At 42.4% G+C, this 25,286-nt stretch overlaps 2 protein-coding genes and 1 pseudogene across 3 annotated transcripts in view; 2 read left to right on the forward strand and 1 right to left on the reverse strand.

Moving 5' to 3' along the window:
* CDC20B (cell division cycle 20B) overlaps window positions 1-1,240 on the forward strand; it is a gene marked incomplete at both ends in the record, with an annotated part of 52,900 nt that extends 51,660 nt beyond the window's left edge. The window contains 1 exon segment of the mRNA XM_080933735.1: window positions 1,059-1,240. Coding sequence (XP_080789861.1) covers window positions 1,059-1,240 — 182 coding nt within the window.
* A 2,618-nt stretch (window positions 1,241-3,858) lies between these two features.
* On the reverse strand, window positions 3,859-9,692 carry GZMA (granzyme A; the record flags this gene model as incomplete). Its single annotated transcript, XM_080933895.1, has 5 exons — window positions 3,859-4,020; window positions 5,825-6,094; window positions 6,277-6,415; window positions 7,878-8,022; window positions 9,623-9,692. 5 exons carry the CDS (start codon window positions 9,690-9,692, stop codon window positions 3,859-3,861), a joined length of 786 nt encoding a protein of 261 aa, XP_080790021.1.
* Window positions 9,693-20,443: 10,751 nt separating this feature from the next.
* On the forward strand, window positions 20,444-22,983 carry LOC308433649 (granzyme A-like; annotated as a pseudogene). Its single transcript has 2 exons — window positions 20,444-20,576; window positions 22,697-22,983. The product of its transcript is annotated as a granzyme A-like (transcript).
* The last annotated feature ends 2,303 nt before the right edge of the window (window positions 22,984-25,286 follow it).

Genomic DNA, 25,286 nt, shown 5'->3' on the forward strand with positions numbered 1-25,286 from the left:
CCCCAATGTATACAGCAGCCCTAAAAATTGAGATCTGAAGTAAGGAACTTACATTAATTTTAATTCAGAGTCCCCAAATTAGTGTGACCATTAAATGTGGTTTTCATTTTAAAATATGTATCAACCTCATATAAAGCAAGTATAACTGAGAATGATCTTTGGGAATAGTGAATAAAGTACCAGAAGGGAAGCCACATGCTTCAGAATAACTGTAAGCAACTCTTGCACTTGCTTTGTAAAAGAGTTTTTGGACCCCATTGCTCAAGTTGCATTCACTTATGTGATCCATTTCTTGGAACCTGTCCCAAAGGGATGGCTTTATTCTGAGCCCAGTGTTGGCTCTCTGAGATTGTGGAAGATAGACCTAACGAGAATGGGGGCATTTGTAGGGTTGTAGGCTATGGTACATGCTCCTCAAAGAGACGGGTGCAAAATCTCTGTAGCCTTTGAGCACGACCATCTAAGGACAAAGCGATTTTCATTACGTGGTGGGTTCCAGGTTCTTGGAAGGAGCAGTCCCAGGTTACGCGGGTGGGCCTAAATCCAATGTCATGTGTCCTAGGACTTGTGGGAAAATCAAAGACTAGACAAAGGGGAGTCTGTTCTCATGGAGGCGGGCAGGCCTGGCGTGAACACAAACAGAGGAATGGTGGCTGCAGTCAGGAACCGGAAGTGGCAAGGCTGAGAATCCCACTCACCCCTAGACGTCACACTTCAACCTCAGACCGTGGGAGAGTCAATTTCCCGTACCTAACCACCCAACTTGTGGCCGTTTGTTAGGACAGCCACAGGCTCTGGTCAGGGCTGGGGTGGTGTTGGGAATGGAAGTGGGTAGGGTTGGGTGGGGTGGGAGTAGGGGTGGGGTGGAGGTGGAACAGTCAATGGAGAGAGAATTTAGCAAAGTCTCAGGTGCTGGGTTAAAGGCCTGAACGGTCCGGCAGGTGAGCTTGACCGGTGCAGGCAACACTCTACCCTAGGAAGGTCCTATCTTAGATTACCCTAGTTCTCAGCAGCCGCCCTTGTACCAAGATGGGAGACTCATGTTCTTTCTCCCATAGGTCACAGAGACAGAGTGCTGCATTTGGCCCCGAGTCCAGACCAGACGCGCCTATTTTCTGCTGCCACGGATGGGACAGCTTGCGTGTGGAAATGCCACAAGACAACCAACCCAGCCAGCCCTAGGGAGAATAGTTCTGCGGGCTTTCCTTCTCCTCTAGGTCATTGGGAACGGAAGTTGTGATGTCCGGCTCTTCCTTTCCTGATTCTTTTCTTTCTATACTTCTTCTTCCTATCTCACAGCCCAGGGATCTCTGTCCCCTTCCCCTTCTCCTTCCCCTTCCTCTTCCTCTTTTCATCTTCCCCTGTCCCTCTTCCTCTCTCTCCCCCGCCCCTCTTCTCTCTCCCTCTCCAATCTCAGGCTATTCTTGAAATTAGTATATAGTTCAGTTTGGCCCCAACTTCCAATCCTTCTCTTTACCTCCTAAGAGCCAGGTTTATAGGTATAAGCCCACACTCCTGGCTCTTAAAGGAAAAAAAAAGCCTTCTCCTTTATACCTCCCACAAAACAAAACAAAAACCTTAATTGTTGTAGAGCTGGGTAGTGTAAATACCAGAGAAATTAGGATTCTCTTGCCAAGATCATGTTAATTTGCCATTTGGTTTTCTTCCCATCTTCCTTTAAGTGACTTTAGCAATTCCTTCTTTAGAAAAATTTAGAGCATCTAAAACTGTAAATCTATCTTTCTGCCTCTGTCTGTCTTGTCTCTCTGTCTCCCACTTTCTTACACACACACACACACACACACACACACACACACACGAACACGCATGGAGTTTCAATTATCCCCTATCATTCTATTTTAGGTTTTCTGTTTTAACAGTATTATGACAATGTCATTATCAAAGTTCATTTCTACAATTAATATTGGTATGTGAGTGAATGGGTCTAATTTCAGAAAAAAACAATATATTTCTGATATTAATTTTAGTGGAAAGTTTGGGATATTATTCTTATAAAGAAATTAGTAAAAGCCCAGACAAGACACAAAATAGAAGCCTTGATTACAACCATCTTAAATTTTGTGCTACAAAACTTGGAGTCTATAAATCCTTAGTGACTAGCTGGGTACATTTTTGGTTCATGAATAGGTAGGTAGCTGTGAGTACCATCCAGATAAAGAAATGGATGCTTCTGGTACCCTAAAAGGATCTCTTGTGCCTAGTGTCAGTAAACAGCCTCTATATTCTGCCTTTTATCATGATGGACTAGTTTTATTTATGCCTACATATTTCAGATATGTGGAATCATGCAATAAACATGCAAGAAACCCAGTGTTGCATGAGACTGCGGCTCTTTCATTGCTATATATCTCACTCTATAAATGTAGACTTGGTTTTGAGTTAGAAATGGAATTTAAGTTTGTAGTGAGAAGTTTAATTTCTTTAGAAACCCAGTTACATTATGTGAATGTGTTTTTGTTTAGGTCTCAGGTTTGGGATGTGAGTCTGCTTTGTATTGCCAACAGCAGCTGACTATGATTTGTCTTGTGCTCTAGGAGGGGAGTGATTTTGAGATCTGAGGATAGATTATGCTTGGAATTCTGGGAACTCTTTAGAGGGTATAAATGTGAGAGGTCCGGGAGAGCCTGTGGCAGTTGCTGCTCCCCACTACTGTCTCCACCCGACACCTGCTGCCCCCCCCCCACTGCTGTTCCTGCTGCTGCCATTCCTGCTGCAGCTGCTGCTTTTCCTGGGTTGCTGGATTGCTGGTTGGAGATATCTGATGAAGATTAAGTTTGACCCAAGAAACTTGAAAACCCTAATCAGCAAGAAGTAGTCTAAAGAGAGCTACACCCCCCTTTCTCCTCTAACTCTCTTTCTTACCTACCTAGTGTTGGGGGTAGGATGGGGGGTTGGAAGAAATTGGAGCAGAGAAGGGTGGTAGATATAGGAACCCAAACAAGTAGGCAAAAGGCCTGGCCACATAAGTTATTTAGAGTTTTGAGTTTAAGTACTTAGTCTGGTATGTACATTGCTGAATATATCTTGGGTGGACAAAACACTCATTTCAGTTTGGTATATCCTCAGGCGTAGAATTGCTAAGTTATAACATATAAACAGGCTAATCTTCAATAGACACTAGTAATTTTTCCAAGAAGAAAGGCAAATTTGTATTTTAGCTAGCAATGCATGAAGTTTTGAGCCAACAATTTTAAAAATGGCATTCAATATGTAGTGGTTTATTTGTTGTAATTAAAATTTTTTATATTAAAGGTTATAAAATGTCTGAAGTATCACCCCAGAACTCCTCTCTAATAAAAGCTTCATTTTGTAGTTCAGGGAGTCTTGGGTGGTATTCATCTTATAGGGATGATGAGGTAAGAAATCCCATGTTCTAGGGTTCACCAATATCAATTAACTCAGAATCTCTTGATGTGGGTCCTGGGCTCTGCTTCATCTTAGGCCAAAGGCCATGAGGCAGTGCCCATCTGCCTAGGGAACCTATCCCTGAGTCAGTTCTGATTTATGTCCCCTCAGCTCTTGCATATGAATAAGCACATGGAAGTGTGATAGTGCAGGGGGCGGGGCTTCATTTCTTTCCACTCCTACACCCTAGAGCAGTTCAGAATGCCTGACCCTTCACCATGCTTCCTGTCAGACAGATCTGAGAGCGAAGTGCTTCACCCAGGGAGAAATCCCATCCTTGGATGCATGGAGGATACTGGTGGTCCTGGTTTTCTAATCTCCCTCCTGGAGATCTACCCAAGAACATTACAGGAGGACACGTATGGCCATTCAAGTTGATTTTATTTGTGTTCAGATGCAGAAGTGACAGCAGATAAAGTGAATGTCACCCATTTAAACAGCGCCCTTCATAGTCTTCTTTATCCATTTGAGGTATTTGTTTGAGAGGAAAGTATAAATGCCTGGCCCTCGGGGATCTCCACACTTCCCTGAAAGGCCAAATGCTGTGATGCCCCGGAAAATGCGCTCACATATCAGGGGGCTTCCAGAATCACCCTGGGAAAACAAGAGGGATGGGGTAAGGTGGGATCAGTATGGCCAGTGAAGAAGTTCTGTAGCACTTAATACGAAAAGCAGCTCAGACTTCACTGAAAATGACTACTTAAAACATCTAGATGAGGAGTAATATTTTAATACTTGCAGATTAGTGAAAACAGAAATGAAAGAATGTTATTTTATTCACTGATTTTGAGATTGTCTTTTCCTCCCGAAAGCAGTCTTTCTTGGTCATGCTTATTAATAACTCAAGGAGTGAAACAGCAAAAGCAGCTGATATACTTAGGTGAAGAGAAACTGCTATGTTTTCTGGTTCCTCTCACATATACTTATTTTCTCAAAGAAAGAAAACTGAGGTTCTCCTTCCAGGGAAGGGTTGGCTTTATGTCTGTATGAAGTGATGATGAGTATGGTCATCCCTACCAAGACACATTTCTTCCCCCTGAGCATCTGCCATGTGCATAATCAGCCCTGCAGACTCGATTCATTAGTGGCCAGTCCTAGACACTGAAAGAACAGGGAGGCTCTGCTGAGCTCCAGTGTCTCCTGGCTGGTGGGAAGCAAGGGTGCCCTGAGATGCTGCTGTGACCTCTGGATGATGCATTGATTCCCAAAGAGGGAAAGTCAGGTTCCTGGGTCGAGGTGATGAGGAGGATTGAGGTGGGAGGTGATGAGGAGGAAAGGGTAAATAAAAGAGGAAGGATGTGAAGAACAAATGCCTTGTTTTAGCATTTGGCTAATCTTGGTCCTGAACACAAGGCCTAATCCCTCTGCTTCCAGGAGCTCCCTGATAGCAGCACACCACCCTCCCCTCAGGCTGATTCTGTGGACTTATGGGAAAGGTGAGAACTGACAAGCTAGAACTGAGGGTTTAAAAATTTGCAAAGTCTTCTTTTTAATTCTTATCTTTAATCAGGCCCTGTTCCTCCTGTTTTTGGGGACACTGGGAGGGAGGCTTATCCATTCTCTGGTGGGGGGTCATACCTGAAATTATTTACTCTTCTCAGTGCTAGGAAACTGTGGTGTCTAATTCCAGGTCCCTGGCAGATTTGGGAATGGCTGGCATTTCAAACACATCTACATCAAAGGCTTTTTGGGGTTATGGTGAGATGGGAAATATTGACAACTTTCCAGGAACTCTTTAGAACTTTTATGTCTCTTGCTTGTATCTATATATGGTAATATAAGCAAAATGAGAAACACCCCACCCATTTCTTCAAAGCATTTTGTTTGTTTTGTTTTTTTAATATATGAAATAAACTCAATGTAGAAATGATGCCAGTGGTCTCAGCAGTGAATTCTTATTTTTAGTGACTTTGAAGCTAAGTGTGTTATTTTGTTTACCTACAACTTACCAAATTTCAAAAAGCATAGTAGAATGCTAGGCATGGTAGTGTGTGCCTTTAGTCCCAGCACTTGGGAGGCAGAGATAGGTGGATCTCTGTAAGTTTCAGAACAGCCAGAGCTACAAAGTGGGACTCATTGTCTCAACCAACCACCCACCCACCCAACCAACCAACCAACCAACCAACCAACCAACCACCCAACCAAACACCCACCCACCCACCCATCCAACTACCCACCCAGCCATCCAAACAACCACCCAACCAAACAATCACCCACCCACCCACACACCCACCCAACTACCCAACCAAACAACCACCTACTCACCCACCCATCCAACCAACCAGCACAGCAGAACCCATAGGAGTCAATCCTCTGACAAAGCCAAGCATGACATCACACCATGCACACCCAGGTGCCTTGCTTCAGTGGCTAACACACTCCATCTCATTTCACTTACATTGCATGAGTCCTTCCCACCATGGAGGTTTCCTGCACAAATCATATTTAGTCCAATTATAGGATTAAAATTATAATGTTTTTCATCATTGCAGATTTTTCTGTCTATGACAGTAATGTTGACTTCTCTCAGAGTATCAGACAGAGGTGAGTTATTTCGAAACTTCCCCCATCCTGCTACTTGGCATCTGGTTCCTGGTTTCACATTATCCCCCTTTTTAGGTAGGCGGAGGATAGCCACGTTTTTGTTAATTGTTGCTTTTTTGTTTAGCTGTAGGAAGAAAAACATAACTAGTTAGGAGTATGGGATTAGTATTAATGGTTGAACTTCTCACCCAGTCCTTTGGAACTCTCTTATTTGTACCAGGGAGGTTACTAGGGACATACTCTCTCATGCACATGGTGAGACCTTATAAGGTATTGTCACTCAAGAAGACAATGAAAGGTACATACCTGTAGGAGTTGTAGATCACCCTCATGTGTATATTTATCAAAGCATGGATAGGGAAATGCTTTTTTAACAGATAATATCTGCTGTTCTGGCTCATTCTTCCTTGAGTGAGCCCCAAGAATGACTTCAGATTTGTTTTTCCTGTAATAAATACAATACTAGTTACTTGTTTAATAAGGGATTGGGTATAATATATATCACACAGCTTCATTATACCATTGGTATATATGCTCCTTTTAGGAAAATTTGTGTCTTGAAAGAATATACTGTTTTGATGGGTAAGGTGTTTAGGTCTTTGTTATCATTGCTGCCTTAGATTTATGTAGCTTTAACAACACACCGGGTGCTGGGTGTGTAATGAAGACTAGCTAGAGCTTTCCTTTGGCTCACAGCTTCGGAGTTTGAGAGCTCAGTGTCAGATCTGCTTGTGCCTGTGCCATGTCCACTCATGGAGGTGGGAGGGATGGGGACGTGGGAAGAGGATCAGCTGAGTGACAGAGGGAGCAAGACAGGGACCAGAGACCAAGCTCAAGCTCAATGTATAGCAAGCTACTCATGCTAACCGACTGACTCTGAAGTCTGCATTCACCCCAATGATCTACCTATTAAAGGTCCCACTGTATTTTTGTATGGTTACCTTACATACAGCAAATGGACTTTTGAGAGGACAAATGACATTTGAGCCATCACACCTGTCCAATCTCTAACAGCTTATTTATGACAAGATAACTTTAAATTTTTTTTAAACAAGCAAATGAGACAAGTTCCATTTTCAAGATGCAAATTTTGGGTTTGTTTTCATCTTTCCTCTCCATGATTAGCTTTGCTGTAATGTAATATTGTGACAAGTGCATAGGCACTGGGGACAGTGTTACCAAGGCAACAAAGGAAAAAAGCCACTTGGTAGAGAAGAACCAAAAACCCTCCACACGGGATTCACACAGTAAATGGAACATGCTTAAGAGAAGTGGGAGAGGTGGATGCTACGTAGTGGTCCATGGATGTTCTGCAGAACAGCAGCTGCTGGTATTTCAGTCTTACCCCAGCTCACTAGCTAGTTAATTCCTGACAGTGATTCCCCTCTCCCCTTTATAAGCTAACCATAGTGATTTTATTTCCACTTATTAAACCAATTATCTTTTTAAAATTCAGATACAATGTATCTTGATCATATTCACTCCAGTTCTTCCCCATTTCTTTCTAGATCCACCTCCACCTCCCTATACCTGGCAAGTCTGTGATTCTCTCTCTCTCTCTGTCTCTCTCTTTCTCTCTATCTCTCTGTCTCTCTCCCTCCTTCCCTCCCTCCCTCCCTCCTTTCTTCCCTCCTTCTCTCCCTCCCTCTCTCTCCCCTCCTCCCTTGCTCCTTCCTTCCCTCCCCTGTGGACCTTCAGATAAGGCTTATGGACACTCTTTCCTCAGTGACTTGACTCCTTGAAACAAATCTGAGCTTAACTTCTTTCCAGATCAATGCAAGTTGTCTAAGACTTCCCTTATATATAAAGAAGTAAGGGGTTTTTTTCCATGTTAGTGAGATGTAGTCCTATTCTTATTGTTTCTTCTCAACAATTTCTCCAAAAGCTTTTTAATCTCAAGAACTTACAGGTTACAATGGGCAGCGGTCAACACCCAGTCCTTTTCAATCAAAGCGCCAGAACAGATGGTTTTTGAATTAAGTTTAAGTAGAACCATGTACGGTCTTGAGTGAGGAGCTACTGTGTCTCCTCCAATGATTCTCTCACAGCCACCTGTTCAACAGAAGAAGGCCAACCAGGTCAGTGCCCACTCCTACTAGCCCCCAGGAAGGCCACATTTCTGGGACAAGGCATGCCTTTTCAGTTTGGAAAGAATTTGGTATCACCTTATGTTCATGTTCTATATGGTCTTGATGTCTCACTCTAAGTCTCAGCCCTTTTGGGCTCCTGCTGTCACATCCACCAAAGCCTGTCACTGGTGTCCTGGGAACCATTCAGCTGGAAATCTGTCACAACTGTAGTTTTAGAGCTCAGGGTGTGCCAAGGGCAGAGAGCTGTGTAGTGCTTGGCACCAGCATCGGTTGCTAAGGGGAGCTGCTGGTGTCCATGTAAGCCTAGCTGTCCCTGCTCCCCTCTGGATGAGTGTGAATTGGAGAAGCAGAGCAAGGAGTGGGTTTTTAGATGCCTGCTACTTCCCCACTTTCACTCAGAGACCTTCCAAACATACAGCAAGTGATGTTAGCACTTTCTAGCTGTGACCCTCCATGAAGACTTTGGTCACTGTGAGATTTCAGGGAACAAGGGCATCACTCTTCTTCACAAGTCAAGAGAACAACACGGGATGCACCTCAGGTTCTTTTTCAATCCCCAGACTAAACAGTGTTAAAGCCCCTTCCAAATGAGCTGTAAGGAGCAGAGGAGCCATGAGTAGATAATTTACCTTAGCAAAACTTGCATGAGCTGGACAAGGATAATAGATCCACTGTTAGAGAATGAGGAGATACAAAGGCATGAGGCAAGCGTGGGTGATGGGAGAAGACCTTGTGTCCTTGTGACAGAGTTTCCATTTTTTAACCTCTACACAAAATATTCCTGGATTCTCCTGAAATACTTCTGACCATTTTGGCTGAGTGTTATGTTTGCTTGATTAGAGATCAATACTTGCAAATTTGTCAGCCATTTTACCCCATACCAATCTTCCTACCAGGTTCATCAAGAAACACGGAGAACCTCTCAGAAGCTGTTGTTCTTGTTGAACCGTGATCGCATTCCCATGGTGCACGGTGCTCTTCCTCAGACAGGAATATTGGTTCCTATTTACTACATAGGAGGAACAGCTGAAGAGAAAACACTACAGCTCCTCCAAGGAGTCAACGTGAAGTCTTCACAGAGTCGGGAAGACTTGTCAGAGAAACATCAACTGAGAGAAAAAGTGGAAACTCCCCACAGTCCTCATCAGCTTCTGCTGTCTAGTTTCAGCTCCGGGTAACTCTCTTCAAAGCTGTCTGCACAGTATTTGAAGGAAGAAAAGCTGAGATGCCTCATTTACCACTATTTCCTTTCTTGAAAGGTAGAGCTTGCTCTCTCAACTCAAGAGTATTTCATTCATTTCTTTGCACATCTCTAATTGTCTTTTAAGGCAAAACTCAAGTTATAAATTGGTATCAATCTACATTGTGGTTTTGCTAATTTTTGGAAAGAAATTATATATATATATATGTATATTTTTTTAAAATCAATATACTTTAAAACAAAAGCTAAATGTTCCCAGGTTTTAGGTACTCTATTAGTTATACTTAAGGTCCTATTGTTAAAACAGCCCACAAATCCACTCCATTATGGTTTTGATGGAAGTGATGTGAGTCTGTCTTACCTTCAGGAATTAGCAGAAGAAAAATTACAGTAGCAAGAGACGGCACCCGGGGAACGCAGGGGTTCCTCATCATGGCTCTCCCCACATCAATCAGCAGGGATCTCTGTTTTTGTTTCCTTCCGCTTATATATGAGAGTACAAAGGATGTGGTTTCAGTTTTCTTCTTTTACATCTCCAGGTGCAGAGTTGGAAAATGAAACTAAAATATGTGAGAGCAGGCATGATCCCTCCTCACCTGTGGGAGTGATGACTGAGTTAGCACCGTGTGTGGAGAGGGGGGTTGTAGCCTCCTATCAATGGTGGGAAGGGAATCTTGTTGTCATTAAAAAGTAGTTCATAAGCAGGGACTAGAAGTGACTCAATTGGGTATTTCACCAATGGCAAGACAAATCTTCAGGATCTCTTAGTAGGAGCTCTTTGAAAACTGAAAATGAGAGTATTAGGTGCTAGGGAGGTAGCTCAACTGTTTAAGTGCTTGCCACATAAACATGAGGACTCAGGTACTGATCCCCAGAACCTACATAACAATCTGGGTGCAACAGCATTCCTGCAGAGAGAGGAAGATCTTGCAGAGAAGGCAAGCTCTAGGGTTAGTGAGAGACATTGTCTTAGAAAACAACAGGGGCTGCTTGAGGAACGTGCCCAGTGTCAACCTCTGGTCTCCTCACACATATGCGAGTGCTCACACAGATACAGACACACACATACACACACTTGGAGTTTTAAAAAAAATGTCCTAAAATTGGTCACAAAGCACATTTCTTTTTAGCTATTTTCTTGAGTTTTAAGAATTGATAAGAAAAATATTCGTGGAGGCCCAGAGGAATATTTATGGACAGAAGTTCCTGCCTCAGTTTCAAAGGAAAGTAAAAGTTAGGTTAATTTGTCCTAGCATCAAGGAAAGTTGCTTTCTTAAAACAGACCGAATCGATGGCCAGTCTTTGGAGGCTAGTGTTGACTTGGTTCCTAGTAGAAAGCTTTCAGCTTTCTGAGTGGAGGAAGTGGTCTCCATTGTGAGGCACATGGCTGGCCATATGTTCTGGGAGGATGTCTGGTGTTAAGACCCACAGCCTCACAGTTAACACCCTGTGGCTTCAGATCAACTGAGTACTTCTTCAGAAATCACGTGACCTTAGAAGGGACTCTGCTTAGATACCTGTGGCTCATCATTTTCCCAGATCTCACCAGTACACTGGGTTTTGTCATTTTCAGGAACCTCATGAAATACCACAATGCTGGTTTTGGTGAGTAATTTTCTTGTCAGGTTTTTTGTTTATTTTTTTATTTTTTTATTTTTTTTTTCAAATTTACACTTGCACCAAGTGAAAAGGGAGACACTGTCAGCTTTGTTTATATATAATCGTGGTCATGGTTTCTCCATTTATTCTGACTTTTAACTGTTTGGCAAAGTGTAATTCTTGCGCTATAGCAACACCCATTTAAGGCATACTTCCAGAGTTGTATAGTCACCACTATAATCTAACTTAGGACATTTGATTTTCCCCAAGAACCTTTTATCAACTAGGTGTTGATCAGGGCCCCTTTAATCTACTTTCTGTCTTTACAGATTTGCCTGTCCTGGGCATTTTAGACAAATGCAATCATAAAATATGAAGGACTCTTTTTTTCCTTTTTTTCCCTATTATTTTCACCTTGCACAATTCTTTTGAGAGTTTATATTATAATGGCTGTCACTATTTTATTTCTTTTTATTGTCAATAATATTTCACTATATAGGTAAACTGTATTATATTTATTCATTCATTAGATGATGGGTATGTGTCTTATTTGTACTCTTGAGCTACTGTGAACACTTCTGTATAAATTTTAAATGTGAACTTGTTTTTATTTTTTTTTTTGGTGGGGGAGTCTGTACCTACTAGCGCAATTACTAGGTAATTTGGGTAATTACATAGTAACTGTGTGTTTAACATTTTTACGAACTATTGAAGTATTTTGTGAAGTGGAAATAGCATATTAAGCTTTCCCTAGTAACCTACAAGGGCTCTAATTGGTCTGTATCATTGCAATGTCGTCATTGTTCTATAATTTCTGTTTTAGTGGGTGTGAAGTAGCATCTCCTTGTGGCTTTGATTTCCCCAATGACTAATGTAGCCTCTCATGTGTTATTCATATGTCATTGTTGCTTTTAAAATTCTTTTTCTCTTTTTCTTTTTTATAAAATACTATTATAACTCACAAAGTTTGTTACAAAATTATTTTTTTAATTACTGAAGGATAAGCATTCTTTACATATTCCAAATACAGGCTCCACACTCACATGGATGATTTGCAAATATTTTCTCCACATCTGGGACAGTCTCTGTCTTGATGTTGCACTTTGAAGCGTGAAGCTTTAGGATTTGGAGACACTCCACTTGTCAGCCCTGGCCCTCACTTCTTGAAAGTCATATTTAGAAGGTCACCCACTAACCTGAGGCTGTACAAGGTCCTACCTACATTTTCTCAGATGCTGTCTTCTGCTTTGTTCATTTCTGGGCCAATTTTTGAGTCTTTTTGGTAATAGTTTAAATTGCCTTAGAAATATTAATTTTATTTTTTAATCGTGTGTATATGTCTTTGCATGTACAGGAGGACAGAAAACCTTCAAGAACTGGAGGTGGTGGTAAGGTGCTGAGCACTGAGCTCAGGTCCTCGGCAGGAGCCTGTGCTGTTAACTGCTGTGTCTCTCCCTCCGGCCTGATGACACTTAGTGTGTGGTTGAGGCAGCTTTCGGTTTTCATCCTTTCAATGTGAATGTTCAGTTACTTCAACATTATTTGTTCAAGAGACTATCTTTCTCTCACAGAGTTGTTGTAACTTTTTTTTTGAATATTATTTGACTATGAGTGTTCATCTGAGGTTTCAGTTGTACAAAACTTATGTATAGGTCTGTCCTTTTGTTGGTTTGTCTTGTCCTGACTATGATAGTTTTGTAAAAGTTTTGAAATTGAAAAGTGTTGTCTGTGTCCGTATTACCCTACACACACTACACACATCACCCTAAACACACTCATCTCCCCTGAGGTTAAAGAATGTCCATTAACTTTGTTCTAAAAGCCCTTTCCAAAATGGCTTTGGTAATGAGATTCAAACTTCAAAAACTTCTGTGCGTAGCTGTTTCTTTCTATTCTTATGAACATTTAAATGCATTCTACTAGGTGTGAGCCTACTGCAATATTGCAAAGCAGATCTCCAAGTGTGATTTGTGAACTTGTAAGGTATCCTGAGACCCTTGCAGCAGTCTGTGAAATCAACTATTTTTCTCCAACACATGTGTGTGAGTGTGCCTCTGTGTGTGTGTGTGTATGTTCCTGTGTGTGTGTGCACATGTGTGTGCATATGCACATGTGCAGGCCTTAGGTAGATGTCAGTTAGGAATCATTCTCAGTTGCCTTTCTACTTTAATCACGGAAGCAGAATCTCTCAATAAAATCCAGAACTCTCTGGTGTGGTTGATCTGGCTAGCCAGTTTGCTCTAGGGAATCTCCTGTCTCTATCTTTTGAAGTTGGGCTGTGTCTCCCACCTGGCATCAATGGGAATTTTGGGGGATCTGAAGTTGGGTCCTCATTCATGTGGTATACCTGGGTCCCTTTGGCACATTTAGTTCTCTTCTCTTCTCTTCTCTTCTTCTCTCCTCTCTTCTCTTCTCTTCTCTTTTCTTCTCTTCTCTTCTCTTCTCTTCTCTTCTCTTCTCTTCTCTTCTCTTCTCTTCTCTTCTCTTCCCTTCCCTTCCCTTCCCTTCCCTTCCCTTCCCTTTCTCTTCCCTTCCCCTCCCTTCCCCTTCCCTTCCCCTTCCCTTCCCCTTCCCTTCCCCTTCCCTTCCCCTTCCCTTCCCCTTCCCCTTCCCTTCCCCTTCCCTTCCCCTTCCCCTTCCCTTCCCCTTTCCCTCCCCTTCCCCTTCCCTTCCCCTTCCCCTTCCCTTCCCCTTCCCCTTCCCTTCCCCTTCCCTTCCCTTCCCCTCCCCCTCCCCTTCCCCTTCCCCTTCCCTTCCCCTTCCCTTCCCCTCTCTCTCCCCTTCCCTTCCCCTTCCCCTTCCCTTCCCCTTCCCCTTCCCTTCCCCTTCCCCTTCCCTTCCCCTTCCCTTCCCCTTCCCCTTCCCTTCCCCTTCCCCTTCCCTTCCCCTTCCCCTTCCCTTCCCTTCCCTTCCCTTCCCTTCCCCTTCCCCTTCCCTTCCCTTCCCTTCCCTTCCCCTTCCCCTTCCCTTCCCTTCCCTTCCCTTCCCTTCCCTTCCCTTCCCTTCCCTTCCCTTCCCTTCCCTTCCCCTTCCCTTTCAAAAGTTGTCAGATGTTAATTGGCTAAGACCACTTAAGCTCACCACAGGAGGTCTTAAGCCTCTGTTAGTCTCAAGAGATGCAAGTCCTGGTTAATTGAGGTATGAGAAGTTTTACAGAAAATATAGAGAAAGCAATTAATTAACAGCAGGTATTATATTGATTATGATCAATTGTTGGCTGTTTGTAATTTTTTGCTTTGCACCCACAGCAGTCCTTAGGTAAAAGGAACCATTAATGTAAATTCATCTTTCTTTTTATCTTCCTATCATGTAGCCATTGATGTGTTAATACAGAATTTTATGATAGAATTATGAAAGTATTTTTTTAAAAAGAAATGTTTTAACCTGATAAAATATTTGTTCCTTATTCCAAACAACAATTGAATTGGTTACTGCTAAATTTGGCCTATTGCATGTGCAGACTTTTCAGGCAAAATTGATAATCATTACCCAAAAAACAAGTTATTAAAATTTTTTTCTCTAGGCATACTTTTATATTTCCTGTAAATTTACAAATGCAACCCACAGATAATGCATTTGCTGTATTTATAGATGGCTTATCTGATGAGAAGACAGTATATGTAATTTGATCACAAGTTCATTCTCTTGAGTTTCCCCCTGCTGCAGCACAAATGATTAAATTATATGTCGTAGCCACTGTTTTTAAATGTTAAAAAATTAAAATTCTAAATTTATATACTGATAGCCAATATATAGCTCATGGTTTGCAATTGCTTAAAATTGTTCCTTTTTAGATACTGCTAATTCTCAAATTTCACAATTGTTTATATAAATACAACTTAAAAGAACTTACAGTTCCATAATTAGATAGTTAAGAGATACTAGATTTCCTGGACCACTTAGTAAAGCTAATGCCCCAGCAGGTTTATAGTCCAGGCAAGTCATAGGCTCTATAGAGAAACTGTTAGCTAGAGAACTTATACCTAAACAATTATGGCAAATAGATATTACTCACATCTAATTTTAGAAAATCAAATTGTTTATTTGAATATTGACACCTTTTCAGGCTTTCAAGTTGCAACTGCTTTAGCAGGAGAAGCAACTAAAAGTATAATTTCTCATTGCCTATGTTGTTATCCTATGGTGGTGTTCCAAATCAGATTAAGACAGATAATGGAACTGGCTATAGCAGTCAAGCACTTGAGATTTTTTTTTTTGCCAACAATTTAATATTATCCATATTATTGGGATTCCATATAATTCTCAAGGACAAGATATTGTGAAACAGGTATTGTGGAACTTCAAACAATATCTTCATAAAATAAAAGGGGGGAGTTACATCCCCATATACCACAATTATTTAAATCATGCTCTTTTTATTTTAAAATCTGGATGTCAAGGAACTCTCTGCTGTGTGTCTATGGCATTTTACAACTGGGCAAACTTATGCCTAGGTGAAATGAAAGGATCTACATACTGGCATATGGTAGGGTCCTGATCAAGTATTAATGTAGGGAAGAGGGTGTGTTTGTGTTTTTTCTCACAGGATGCTGCAAGAGCATGCTAGCTGCCAGAGTGGTTGGTGAGACTTGCTGATGCTGAGACAAGGAATCATGCTGACCTGTGAACTTGCTGAGTGCCTCGACAATGGTGAATGGGAAGCTGTATTGGACATCTGTTTCTCACCCACCTTTGCCTTTAACCCAGATTGGACAAGCTGCCTTGCCTCACGCTTTCAGACCTTGTGGGACAGAGAACATAGAGACTGGAAACTGACCTAGGAAACTTAATCAAATAGAGAAAAAGTTATAATGACTTTTCTCTTAACTTTAATGTGACCAGTTATTCTGACTGAATCATGGACTGGACTAGAAATCAATCTAATATTGGAAATAATAGTTTTCATTGGGAAGACTGGTTCTGGACATTTTTAAAGACATTAAAAATTCACAATTGCCTTGTGGAGCTACATTTACAGTGGATAAAATTGGGACAGGATCTAGACTTTGAGCAAATGTTAGCAATGTATTAAAGCAGCTATTCTTTTATCAGTTGTTTCTTCTATGATATTTAATGTAAGTTGTATTGATTGTGTTAATGTTGAAATCTGACATGTTTGTTATGGTGGTTTATCAAGGAGCTTTTGTTTTATTGCCTGTGAGTATTATAGGACTGTGGTATTCTGATAAAGGGCTTGCAGATACTAGAAGTAAGTCAGGGCTTATACAGAAGCAAGAAGGTGGTGGGCTTGATTATTGCTGGCATAGCAGCTTTAATTGTATTGATAGCTAGCACTACTGCTTCTGCTATTGCCTTGACAGAAGTTAAGAAAGCTACTTTTGTTAATCATTTAGCAAAAAAGTTACTAATGTTTTGAATATTCTCGAGGATTTAGATAAGCATTTAGAAAATGCTCTTTATAACAGTATTCAAATTATTGGGGAGGAGGTTCAAAATAAAAGCAAGAAGCCATCTCCAGTGTCATACTAAATACCAATAAATTTGTGTTACTTCTAAACTTTACAATGATAGTCACTATAATTGGGAAAAAATTCAGAGACACTTGCAGGGTATTTGGCATTGTACTAACACCTCTTTAGATATTTTAGCCTTGCACATTGAGATTTTACTTTAAAGAATGCTGCCCCTCTGAGCTTTGATGCTGCAGATATTGCTGATAAATTTATTCCTGGCCTGAAGTCAGTATTTCCTTCTTGGTCTAGCTTCAAGAATGGCATATATGGCTTGATTGTGCTAGTCCTTCTAGTCCTGGAAATATTTTTATTTCTGCCTGTTGTGATAAGGCTTGCCTTTAACAACATCAACATGATGGCTTGAAACTAAAAATGGACTCCCATCCAGAGTTATTAACAGGCTGTTAGTCCATGACAGGTAACGTTCTGTAGAGTACCTTACTGACCCCAGCCAGAAGTGCATTGATATTATATTCCATATTAATATGGAATATGATGATGCATATTCCAGGATAAGTAATGGAGGCATTTCTGTCAGAACAACCTAAGACAGACACAGTGTTGTTTATAAAATTAATTGGTGATGGGGAGAGATGTGGAGAGCCTTTTGACACAACTGGACAGTTGGCGGTGGGAATTTTTGACATCACTAGGACAATTTGAAGTTAGTCAAGGCAGAAATCTGACTTTGGCTCTAAACTCAGGAAACTGGCCCAGATTAAGAACATTTACATTTGAAGCTCAGGGCAGACTCAGCAGATGTAGGATGTAGGTGTGGCAGTCTCTTTGTCTCTTGCCCTGATCTCTTCCATCTAGCCCCCAGAAAGATGTTTACAGGATTTTTGATCATTAACTTGCTTGTTTCCTGATTCAGAACTGATGTTACTTTCTGCATGTAATTAAAGTGGTTTAAAAGAGGACTGAATAAAGAAGGCTTCACTTCAGCTTCAGAACTGGCTGAAGTCAGGTTATAATTTTGACTAACTGTCTCTCTTTTCTTTCAATCCTTGCTCCTGCCCCAGGGAACCTCTTGTCTGACTGAGCTGGCCTCAGACAGGGTGGTGGGGTGTGGGAAAAGGGTTCCCAGATCAGACCTTGCTGAGCAAATGCCTGAAGGAGGTAAAGGAGCTTCTCATTTGTGGGGGAGAGTAAGTCTGCTGGGTGAGAATGCTTGTGTGTGTGTGTGTGTGTGTGTGTGTGTTGAGGACAATGTCCGCCTGGCTTATTAGGGACCATTAAGACTGGAAGATATTGCTGGCCACATTCTTACTGTCAGCTTGAGGAAAATGGGGGTCCGAGGAACTTGAATGGTCTTTGCCAAGTTCTATGAAGAATCAGAGATGGAGGCAGGGACTTCTGGGACAAGTCTGGTTTTCTCAGACTTCCATCCCAGACCACAGAGACAAGGTATACTGGCTGGTTTTGTGTGTCAACTTGCCACAAGCTGGAGTTATCTCAGTGAAAGGAGCCTCCCTTGAGGAAATGCCTTCATGAGATCCATCTGTAAGGAATTTTCTCAGCTATTGATGAGGAAGGGGGAGAAGGCCCAGCCCTTTGTGGGTGGTGCCATCCCTGGGCTGGTAGACCTGGGTTCTATAAGAAAGCAAGCTGAGCAAGTCAGGGGAAGCAAGCCAGTAAGTGACATCCCTCCATGGCCTCTGCATCAGCTCCTGCTTCCTGACCTGCTTGAGTTCCAGTCCTGACTTTCTTTGGTGATGATCATCTATATGGAAGTATAAGTTGAATAAACCCTTTCCTCCCCAACTTGCTTCTTGGTTATGACGCTTTGTGCAGGAATAGAAACCCTGAAAAAGACACAAGATGCATCTTTAGCTGGTTTCTGATGGAGGAAATACAGATGGCCTCACACTCCACTCTTCCTGCTTAGCAGGAGCAGCGCTCAGGCCAAAGGGTCTTCCGAGAAACATGCCTTCCTTTGGCATTACCTTATTGGACAAACACAGGGTTATCTGATTTCTTTGTTGACTAAAGATGAAATTTTGCCCTTGAAGAGTAAGAGAAGGAATGCTCGCATTTATTAGGCCCCTTATAAGTATTTCTGCCTTACATAGCTTCAGAGAACCCAAGAAAAATGCTATAATGCTACCTCACTATCTTTTCCAAAACCCCAAGGCAGAAACTGATCCTTGATAACCCGTGTGTCACAACTCATCTTTGATAATCTGTGTGTTACAGGGTCACGCAAGAGTAGATATCAGGTGCGCATGCGCAGCACGGTTTCTAGCTGGAGCGCACCGTTGCCGTCGTCTCCTTCCCTTCAGCCCCTTCCTCCCCTACAGCAAATGAACTATTTATTGCTGGTCAGGCTGCAGGGCATTTCGTCCTCTATCATTCACAGTTTGACTTCCGACTGAAAAATAAGACCAATCAAGGGACAGGGTTGTGGTCATCCAACTGAGGCTTCGTAAGTACTTCAGGTTTCAGTAATCACGTAACGTTGGAACTAAACTGACAGGCTTTCCGAAGATGTTCTTTAGTTGCCATTTGGCTTAGCTGGCATGTACTTCACAAGTGTGTTTCAGGGAGTGAAGATTGCTATTCCTCCAGACAGCGAAGAGACACTCCAGCGTACTCAAGATCTCCTCCTTCCAGACCAGAGACTGGATCTGTCCTCTCTTGAGAGGCAGACTAAATTCCATGGCTCCCATGTCTAATTCGAGTTACCAAATATATTTTCATATTCCTCACCACATTTCATCCCCTTTCAGTCAATACCAATTTTTATTTCAACTTAACTTTTTTTACCCAACAATGTTCTGAGCAGTTTATTGGTTTTATTTAATTAAAATGTTAAACAAAGACTCACTGAGAGTATTTGAAATTGTAAGAGGCAAGTCTGTGCTGAATGATGCTCACTCAGCAAGGGACATGGCCTCTCTGGGAGACTACTGGGTAGTCTCAGTAAGAGGAGATGCAGAGGGCCTCCTGGTAGAATCTGAGCTCTCTCTGGCTGCCTAGGAGAACACTGAGGACCTGGGTCTGTGCCAGCTGGAGAGCTGTCAGTAAGTGGGCTAGCCCTATGAGAGGCATCTTTATAAGTCTTACTCACCCAGGAAGCAGAGGGGAAAGAGTCAATATTGTGATTGGGAGGACACATCTATCATGAATTTTATCCAGTGGTGTTTGGTTATTTTGGGGTTGTGTATGACATCATTGGTTTTACCCCTACTCAAAATAGAATACAGAGACATCCTTCATTCAACTCTCCTTGTCTGATACTGATGGTCTCTGAGGGATCTAAGCCTGCCTACCTCTTCTGTGGAAGACACATTGTATGCAGGACTTCCCCTAAAGGTACTCAGTCTAGACAGGGACAGACAAACTACTCATGCTGAACTGATCTATTCTGCTTCTCTATGACCAAGATAACACGGGGGTACCAAGAAAATCCTGCTGGTACCAGAGAAAAAGGAGGAAGGGGCTTTCTATACAGGAAGAACAACTTGTAAAGAAGGGTATCTTGGGAAAAGAGGAGAGAAAAGCAGTTAGGGTGAGATTTGAGATCGAGGGGTAAAGCTAGACACAGGCTACAAAGGCAGGCTTTATAAACATTGCCTAGAAGTCTGAACACCACAGGGAAGTGTTTTAAGCAGGAGGGGGAATGTGACTAGAGTTCTGTTGTGACTAGAGACACAAAAAGTAGGATGAAGTAAGACCAGAGGTGAGTGAGAGCAAAAGGCTCACAGATTGTCACAAAGCTGCAAATGGACTGTGAACTTTATAGCAGGAATAAGACTTCAGCAGGGGCTCTGATGCTCATCACAGGGTCGGTGGTGAGGGGGTAAAGCCTCACTCTCCCTGGGTCACCTCTCACAAAAATGCTGATTCCTGCCTTGTTCCCCTAAATGGTGGGAGGCAGCTCCCCCCCCAACCACAAGGTACTCACCTCCCTTGGTTACGCTTCCTTCGGGCTGTGCTTCTTCCTCTATCTTCTCCATGGGAACATAAGCAACTTTTTGCTTTCAGCTGGTCGGTAATTTGACTATAGCCAATGCTGTGGGGAATCCACCTCCCAAAGAGAGGGGACAAAGTGAAATCCCACACCAAGTGTCACATGGCAGAATCACATGGCAAGGTCACATGGCCTGATGCGGGAGCACCAGGAGAGAGACTCCTGCAAAGTTTCCAACATCTTAAGAGAAGTCAACATCACTGTGATTGATTGAAAACTCTGCAACAATCCAAAGCATTGCAATTTCAAACTTTGGTGGACAACAGCAGGTTCTGTGCAGGTGGCAGGAGAGGGGAAACGATTCATGCAGTGAACGTAAATTAAAATGTCTAACCATCCATTGACTCGGGGGAACGAAAGATTTAAAGGGATCTCCTAGAAAGAACATGGTGGACAGCTCCCATTCCCTTTTGTGTCTAAGATTCCTGCTTGTCCCTGGAGTGGTGGCACCATCTTCTGTCTCCCTCGGGGAGTGGGCTCTCTTTTCTAATGATAATTTTTAGCACATATTATCCTTGAAGAACAACATGTTTGAAACCCCATCTTAAGCTTTCTAATTGCTCCAACATATGTCTTCTTCTGAGATAATTGGTCAATAAGGAAGATACATTAAAATATTTTTTAAAGGGTCAGCAATATGGCTAAGCTGTACAAGTGCATGCTGCCACATCTGAATTTCATCCACAGATTCCACATGATAGAAGAGAATCAATTTTCACAAGTTGTCCTCTGACCTCCATGTACACACTGTGGTACATGATATTTCATGCATGCAAAGAGAGGGGCGGGATAGATAGAGACATAAACAGAGAGGTAGAGAGAATAATATTTTTAAATTTTATGTGTGTGGGTATTGCCTACACACATATGTACACACACATGTACACACACACACACACACATATATCACATGTATGTCTTGTGACATGGATTTTCTGGAGCTGGAGTTACAGACAGTTGTACTCTGCCATGTGGGTGCTGGGCATTGAACCTGGGTCCCCTAGATAGAGAAACATCCTATCATCATCATCATCATCACTATTTTAGAAGATGGTACAGGTCAGTGGGAGGAAATTTGTATTCTCTTCTTGTCTTCTGGATGAAAAGGAGTCTGCTGTGCTGCAGAGCCACCTTTTGGAAAGGAAATGACTGGGAACCAGAAGTACATCTGTGCCCACAGATGCCAGGGAGAGCTTTGTTTTTCATTTTCATTCAATATCTTTTTCCTGATTCATTTCCCTATCCAGTTTCCTTAGAGTCTATGTAATGGATCTCATCATAAAATTTTTACACACACGCATGCACATGCACAAACACACATGTACACACCCATGCACACCCAAACACACATATACACCCACATACACACACATATACACACATTCACACACATACACACATACACACACATATTCACACACATATACATACACACACATACACACAAGCACACACACATATATATACACACATTCACACACATACACACATATTCACACACATACACAAGTATATACTCATATACACATATTCACACACATATACACACATACACACATTCACACACATATACATACACATTCACACACATATACATACATACATTCACATACATATACATACACACACATGCACACACACATATATACACACACATGCACACACATATACACAAATTCACATACATATACATATACACACATACACACATTCACACACATATACACACATTCACATATGCACACACACATACACACACATACACACACATATTCACACACATATACATACACACACATACACACAAGCACACACACATATATACACACATTCACACACATACACACATATTCACACACATTCACAAGTATACACACATATACACACATTCACACACATAGTGTACTCTTCAATCACATGCTCTGTATTGCTCTCTCTGTCCTCCCGGACCTGCCTGACAGTCCCCTTCCTCTCCTAAACTCTTCTTTCCTGCTCACTGTCAGTCACGTCATCCATTTGGTTTGGTTTTTGTTTTTGAGACAGGCACTCATATTGGCTTTTGGTTGTTTCATTGTTGTTGTTTTTGCCCAGTCCAGCCCAGAACTCACAGTGATCCTCATGCCTCAGCCTCCCATTCTCGTTAATTTTTAATCTAGTTTCTGCATATAAGAGAAAATGTGATATTTATCTTCCTAAATCTTATTTCTCATCACTAAGTTATCTCTCGTTAAAGGAGATTTAAGCTTTGGTCTTAAATCAGGAAAGAGGATGAAAGTTGTAAATGAAGTGTGGATGGGAGGATGGAGGGTAAATAAAATGATTAGTGAGAATCTTACTTAAACATAAAACTTAAACATCCTTAAAACACTTCCCTTTCTGTTCTGGGGGGATTCTGGAAGCCCCCTGATATGTGATTACTTTTTCAGGGGTGTCATTTACTTTGAGAAATGTGGTGACCTCAAGAAGCCTGGTGTCTACATTCTCCTTACAAACAAATATCTCAACTGTATACAGAAAACCGCTGCAGGAGACACTGATCCTCAGAAGCAGATGCCTGAAGTCATCACTAAAAGAGACCAAACAAAGGGATTTGAAACTTCCCCTATGCCAAAAGCAGTCACTCTTCCTAACTGCACCAGCCACAGCCTGTCTGACAGTCAGCGGCTCCTTGCTTAACCTGCCACGTCAGTCCTGAAGACTGCGGCTTCACACTTAACTCTCTCAGTGGCAAGAAAGAGATGTGAGAAGAGGGCCCTCCATTCAGAATAACTTCGTATTATTCAGAAAGTGAGCCCTGGTGCTTTTCTCCATGCTGTTTGAGAGACGCCAACCCCAGGGAAGCCAAAATGGTCCTCATCCTCCCAAATATCTTAAAATTTTGTGTATGTATGAATTATTTTTGTTATTGGAAATAGATTCTCTTCTCATACAGTACATCCCAACCACAGTTTCACCTCCCTCCATTCCTCCCAGCTGCCCCATCTCTCCTCTCCCCATCTTCTCCCCTTCCATTTCCTCTTTAGAAAAGAGCCAATCTCCAACAGCCAGCCAGCCAGGACAAAACAAGATACAATAAGATAAGGTGGAACCTTGTCAGAGAACACACCTGCTTCCACTGTTAGGAGTCCCCCAAACCAGCAAGATAACAGCCATAACATATACACAGAAGACCTACTGGAGACCCAAGCAGGCTCCATGCTTGCCTCTTACCCTCCGTGAGCCCATGTGAGCCCTGCTTAGGTGAATGAGTGGGCCATGTCTCCTAGTGTCCTCCATCCTTCTGACTCCCACAGCCCTCCTCTTCTGAGGGGTTCTGTGATCTCTGAGTGGAGGGACTCAATGGTAACCTCCAATTTAGACTCATTACCCACAAAATGTCTGGCCATGGGTCTCTGTGCGCACTGCCATCTGCTGCCAGGGGAAGCTTCTTTAATGACTACTGGACAGCGCACCTGTCTATGAGTATATGGATATTATTAGAAATAATTTCATTGATATTTTTGTTTTATTGTCATTACTTTTGGCAGCTATTTTTGGTTCTATCCTAGGTCTTTGGGCTAGCCAGTCTCCAGTTCTTAGCTATCCAAGCAGGGTAGGGCGTGACTCTTTGTGGAGTAGAAATCAAATTAAATCAGACACTGGTTGGCCACTCCCACAGTTTTCTGCAACCATTGCCCCAGTACATCTTGCCGGCAGAACAGGCGATAGGAGGAGGGGTTTGTAGATGGGCTGGTGTACAGGCTTCTCTTTCCATAGCTTGCCAAAGACCAGGACATAGGGGTGAAGTCTCCAAGCCTGCACCGCCTCTGCCTCTCCGCATTCAATAAGCGAATGGAAGTTATAGTCAGAAAAATGACAGAACACTGTCAGTTTTCAGAGGGCGACCTTCTGTCCTAGCTTCAGCCTAGATTGTATAGAGATCTTCGTGGGATATCCTCAGCCAACAGTCCGACTGGAGCTGGAGAGATGGCTCAGTGGTTAAGAGCACTGGCTGCTCTTCCAGAGGACCTGAGTTCAGTTCCCAGCAACCACACAGTGGCTCACAACTGTTTGCAACTCCAACTCCAGGGAATCTAAGACCCTCACACGAAAATAAGCAGGCAAAACACCAACACGCATGAAAAAATATTCAAAAAAATTTAGCTGAAAGCCTTGTCTAGATGCAAAAGATGGGCAGTTCAAACTCCATATCCTCCATTAGTGGGAGTCCTCTAGGGTCACCCTCATGGATTCCAGAAAGTTTCCTCTAACTAGGTTTCCACTCCTCTTCCATATCTCTCTCCACACTCCCTCCTTCCAACTGATCCCTCCCACTTCTGCCCCACCTCCTCCTAGTCCACCCTCAGAATCCATTCTGTTTATTTCCTCTTCCCAGATTCATGCATACTCCCCTTCTTCACCTGACTTTTCTGGGTCTGTGGACTGTAGCCTAATCACCATGCACTTAAGCAGCTAATATGCACTCTTAAGTGAATAAAACTTCTGAGAACACAGTTGATCAGTGTCCTTGTGGTAGGATGGCACATCCTTTGGGTATATGCCAACGAGTGGTATAGCTGAGTGAAACTTAAGGGTTTTTTTTTGGAAGGGGTTTGGTTCGATAGTGTTTTGCTGGGACAAACATGTGAAGGGATGTTTTCCTGAATTGAGCACAGGTGAAAGACTAAGGTGGACTCGTGAAGAAATGTTTAGCTGAAGCAGACACAGGAGAAAGAATATTCTGCTAAAGCAAGCACATGAAAGAACACTCAATGGAGGATTCTTTGCTAACGACACATGTGTATTGGTCTGCCTTACATAGCATAGCTGAGCTGCATTTGTTGGGACTCCATACAAAGAAACACACCAAAAAAACAAACAAAAAACTGCTGGTGGGGTGCTGTAGTTTCTTGCCTGCTTCTGCAGATGCTAGCTGATTGTCAGAGTGATGTCAGCTGAGTCAGACATGTGCTGAGGCAGGACCCATGAAGGACATGTGA

The sequence above is a fragment of the Micromys minutus genome (genome assembly GCF_963924665.1).
Source record: "Micromys minutus genome assembly, chromosome: 20".
NCBI lineage: Eukaryota > Metazoa > Chordata > Mammalia > Rodentia > Muridae > Micromys > Micromys minutus.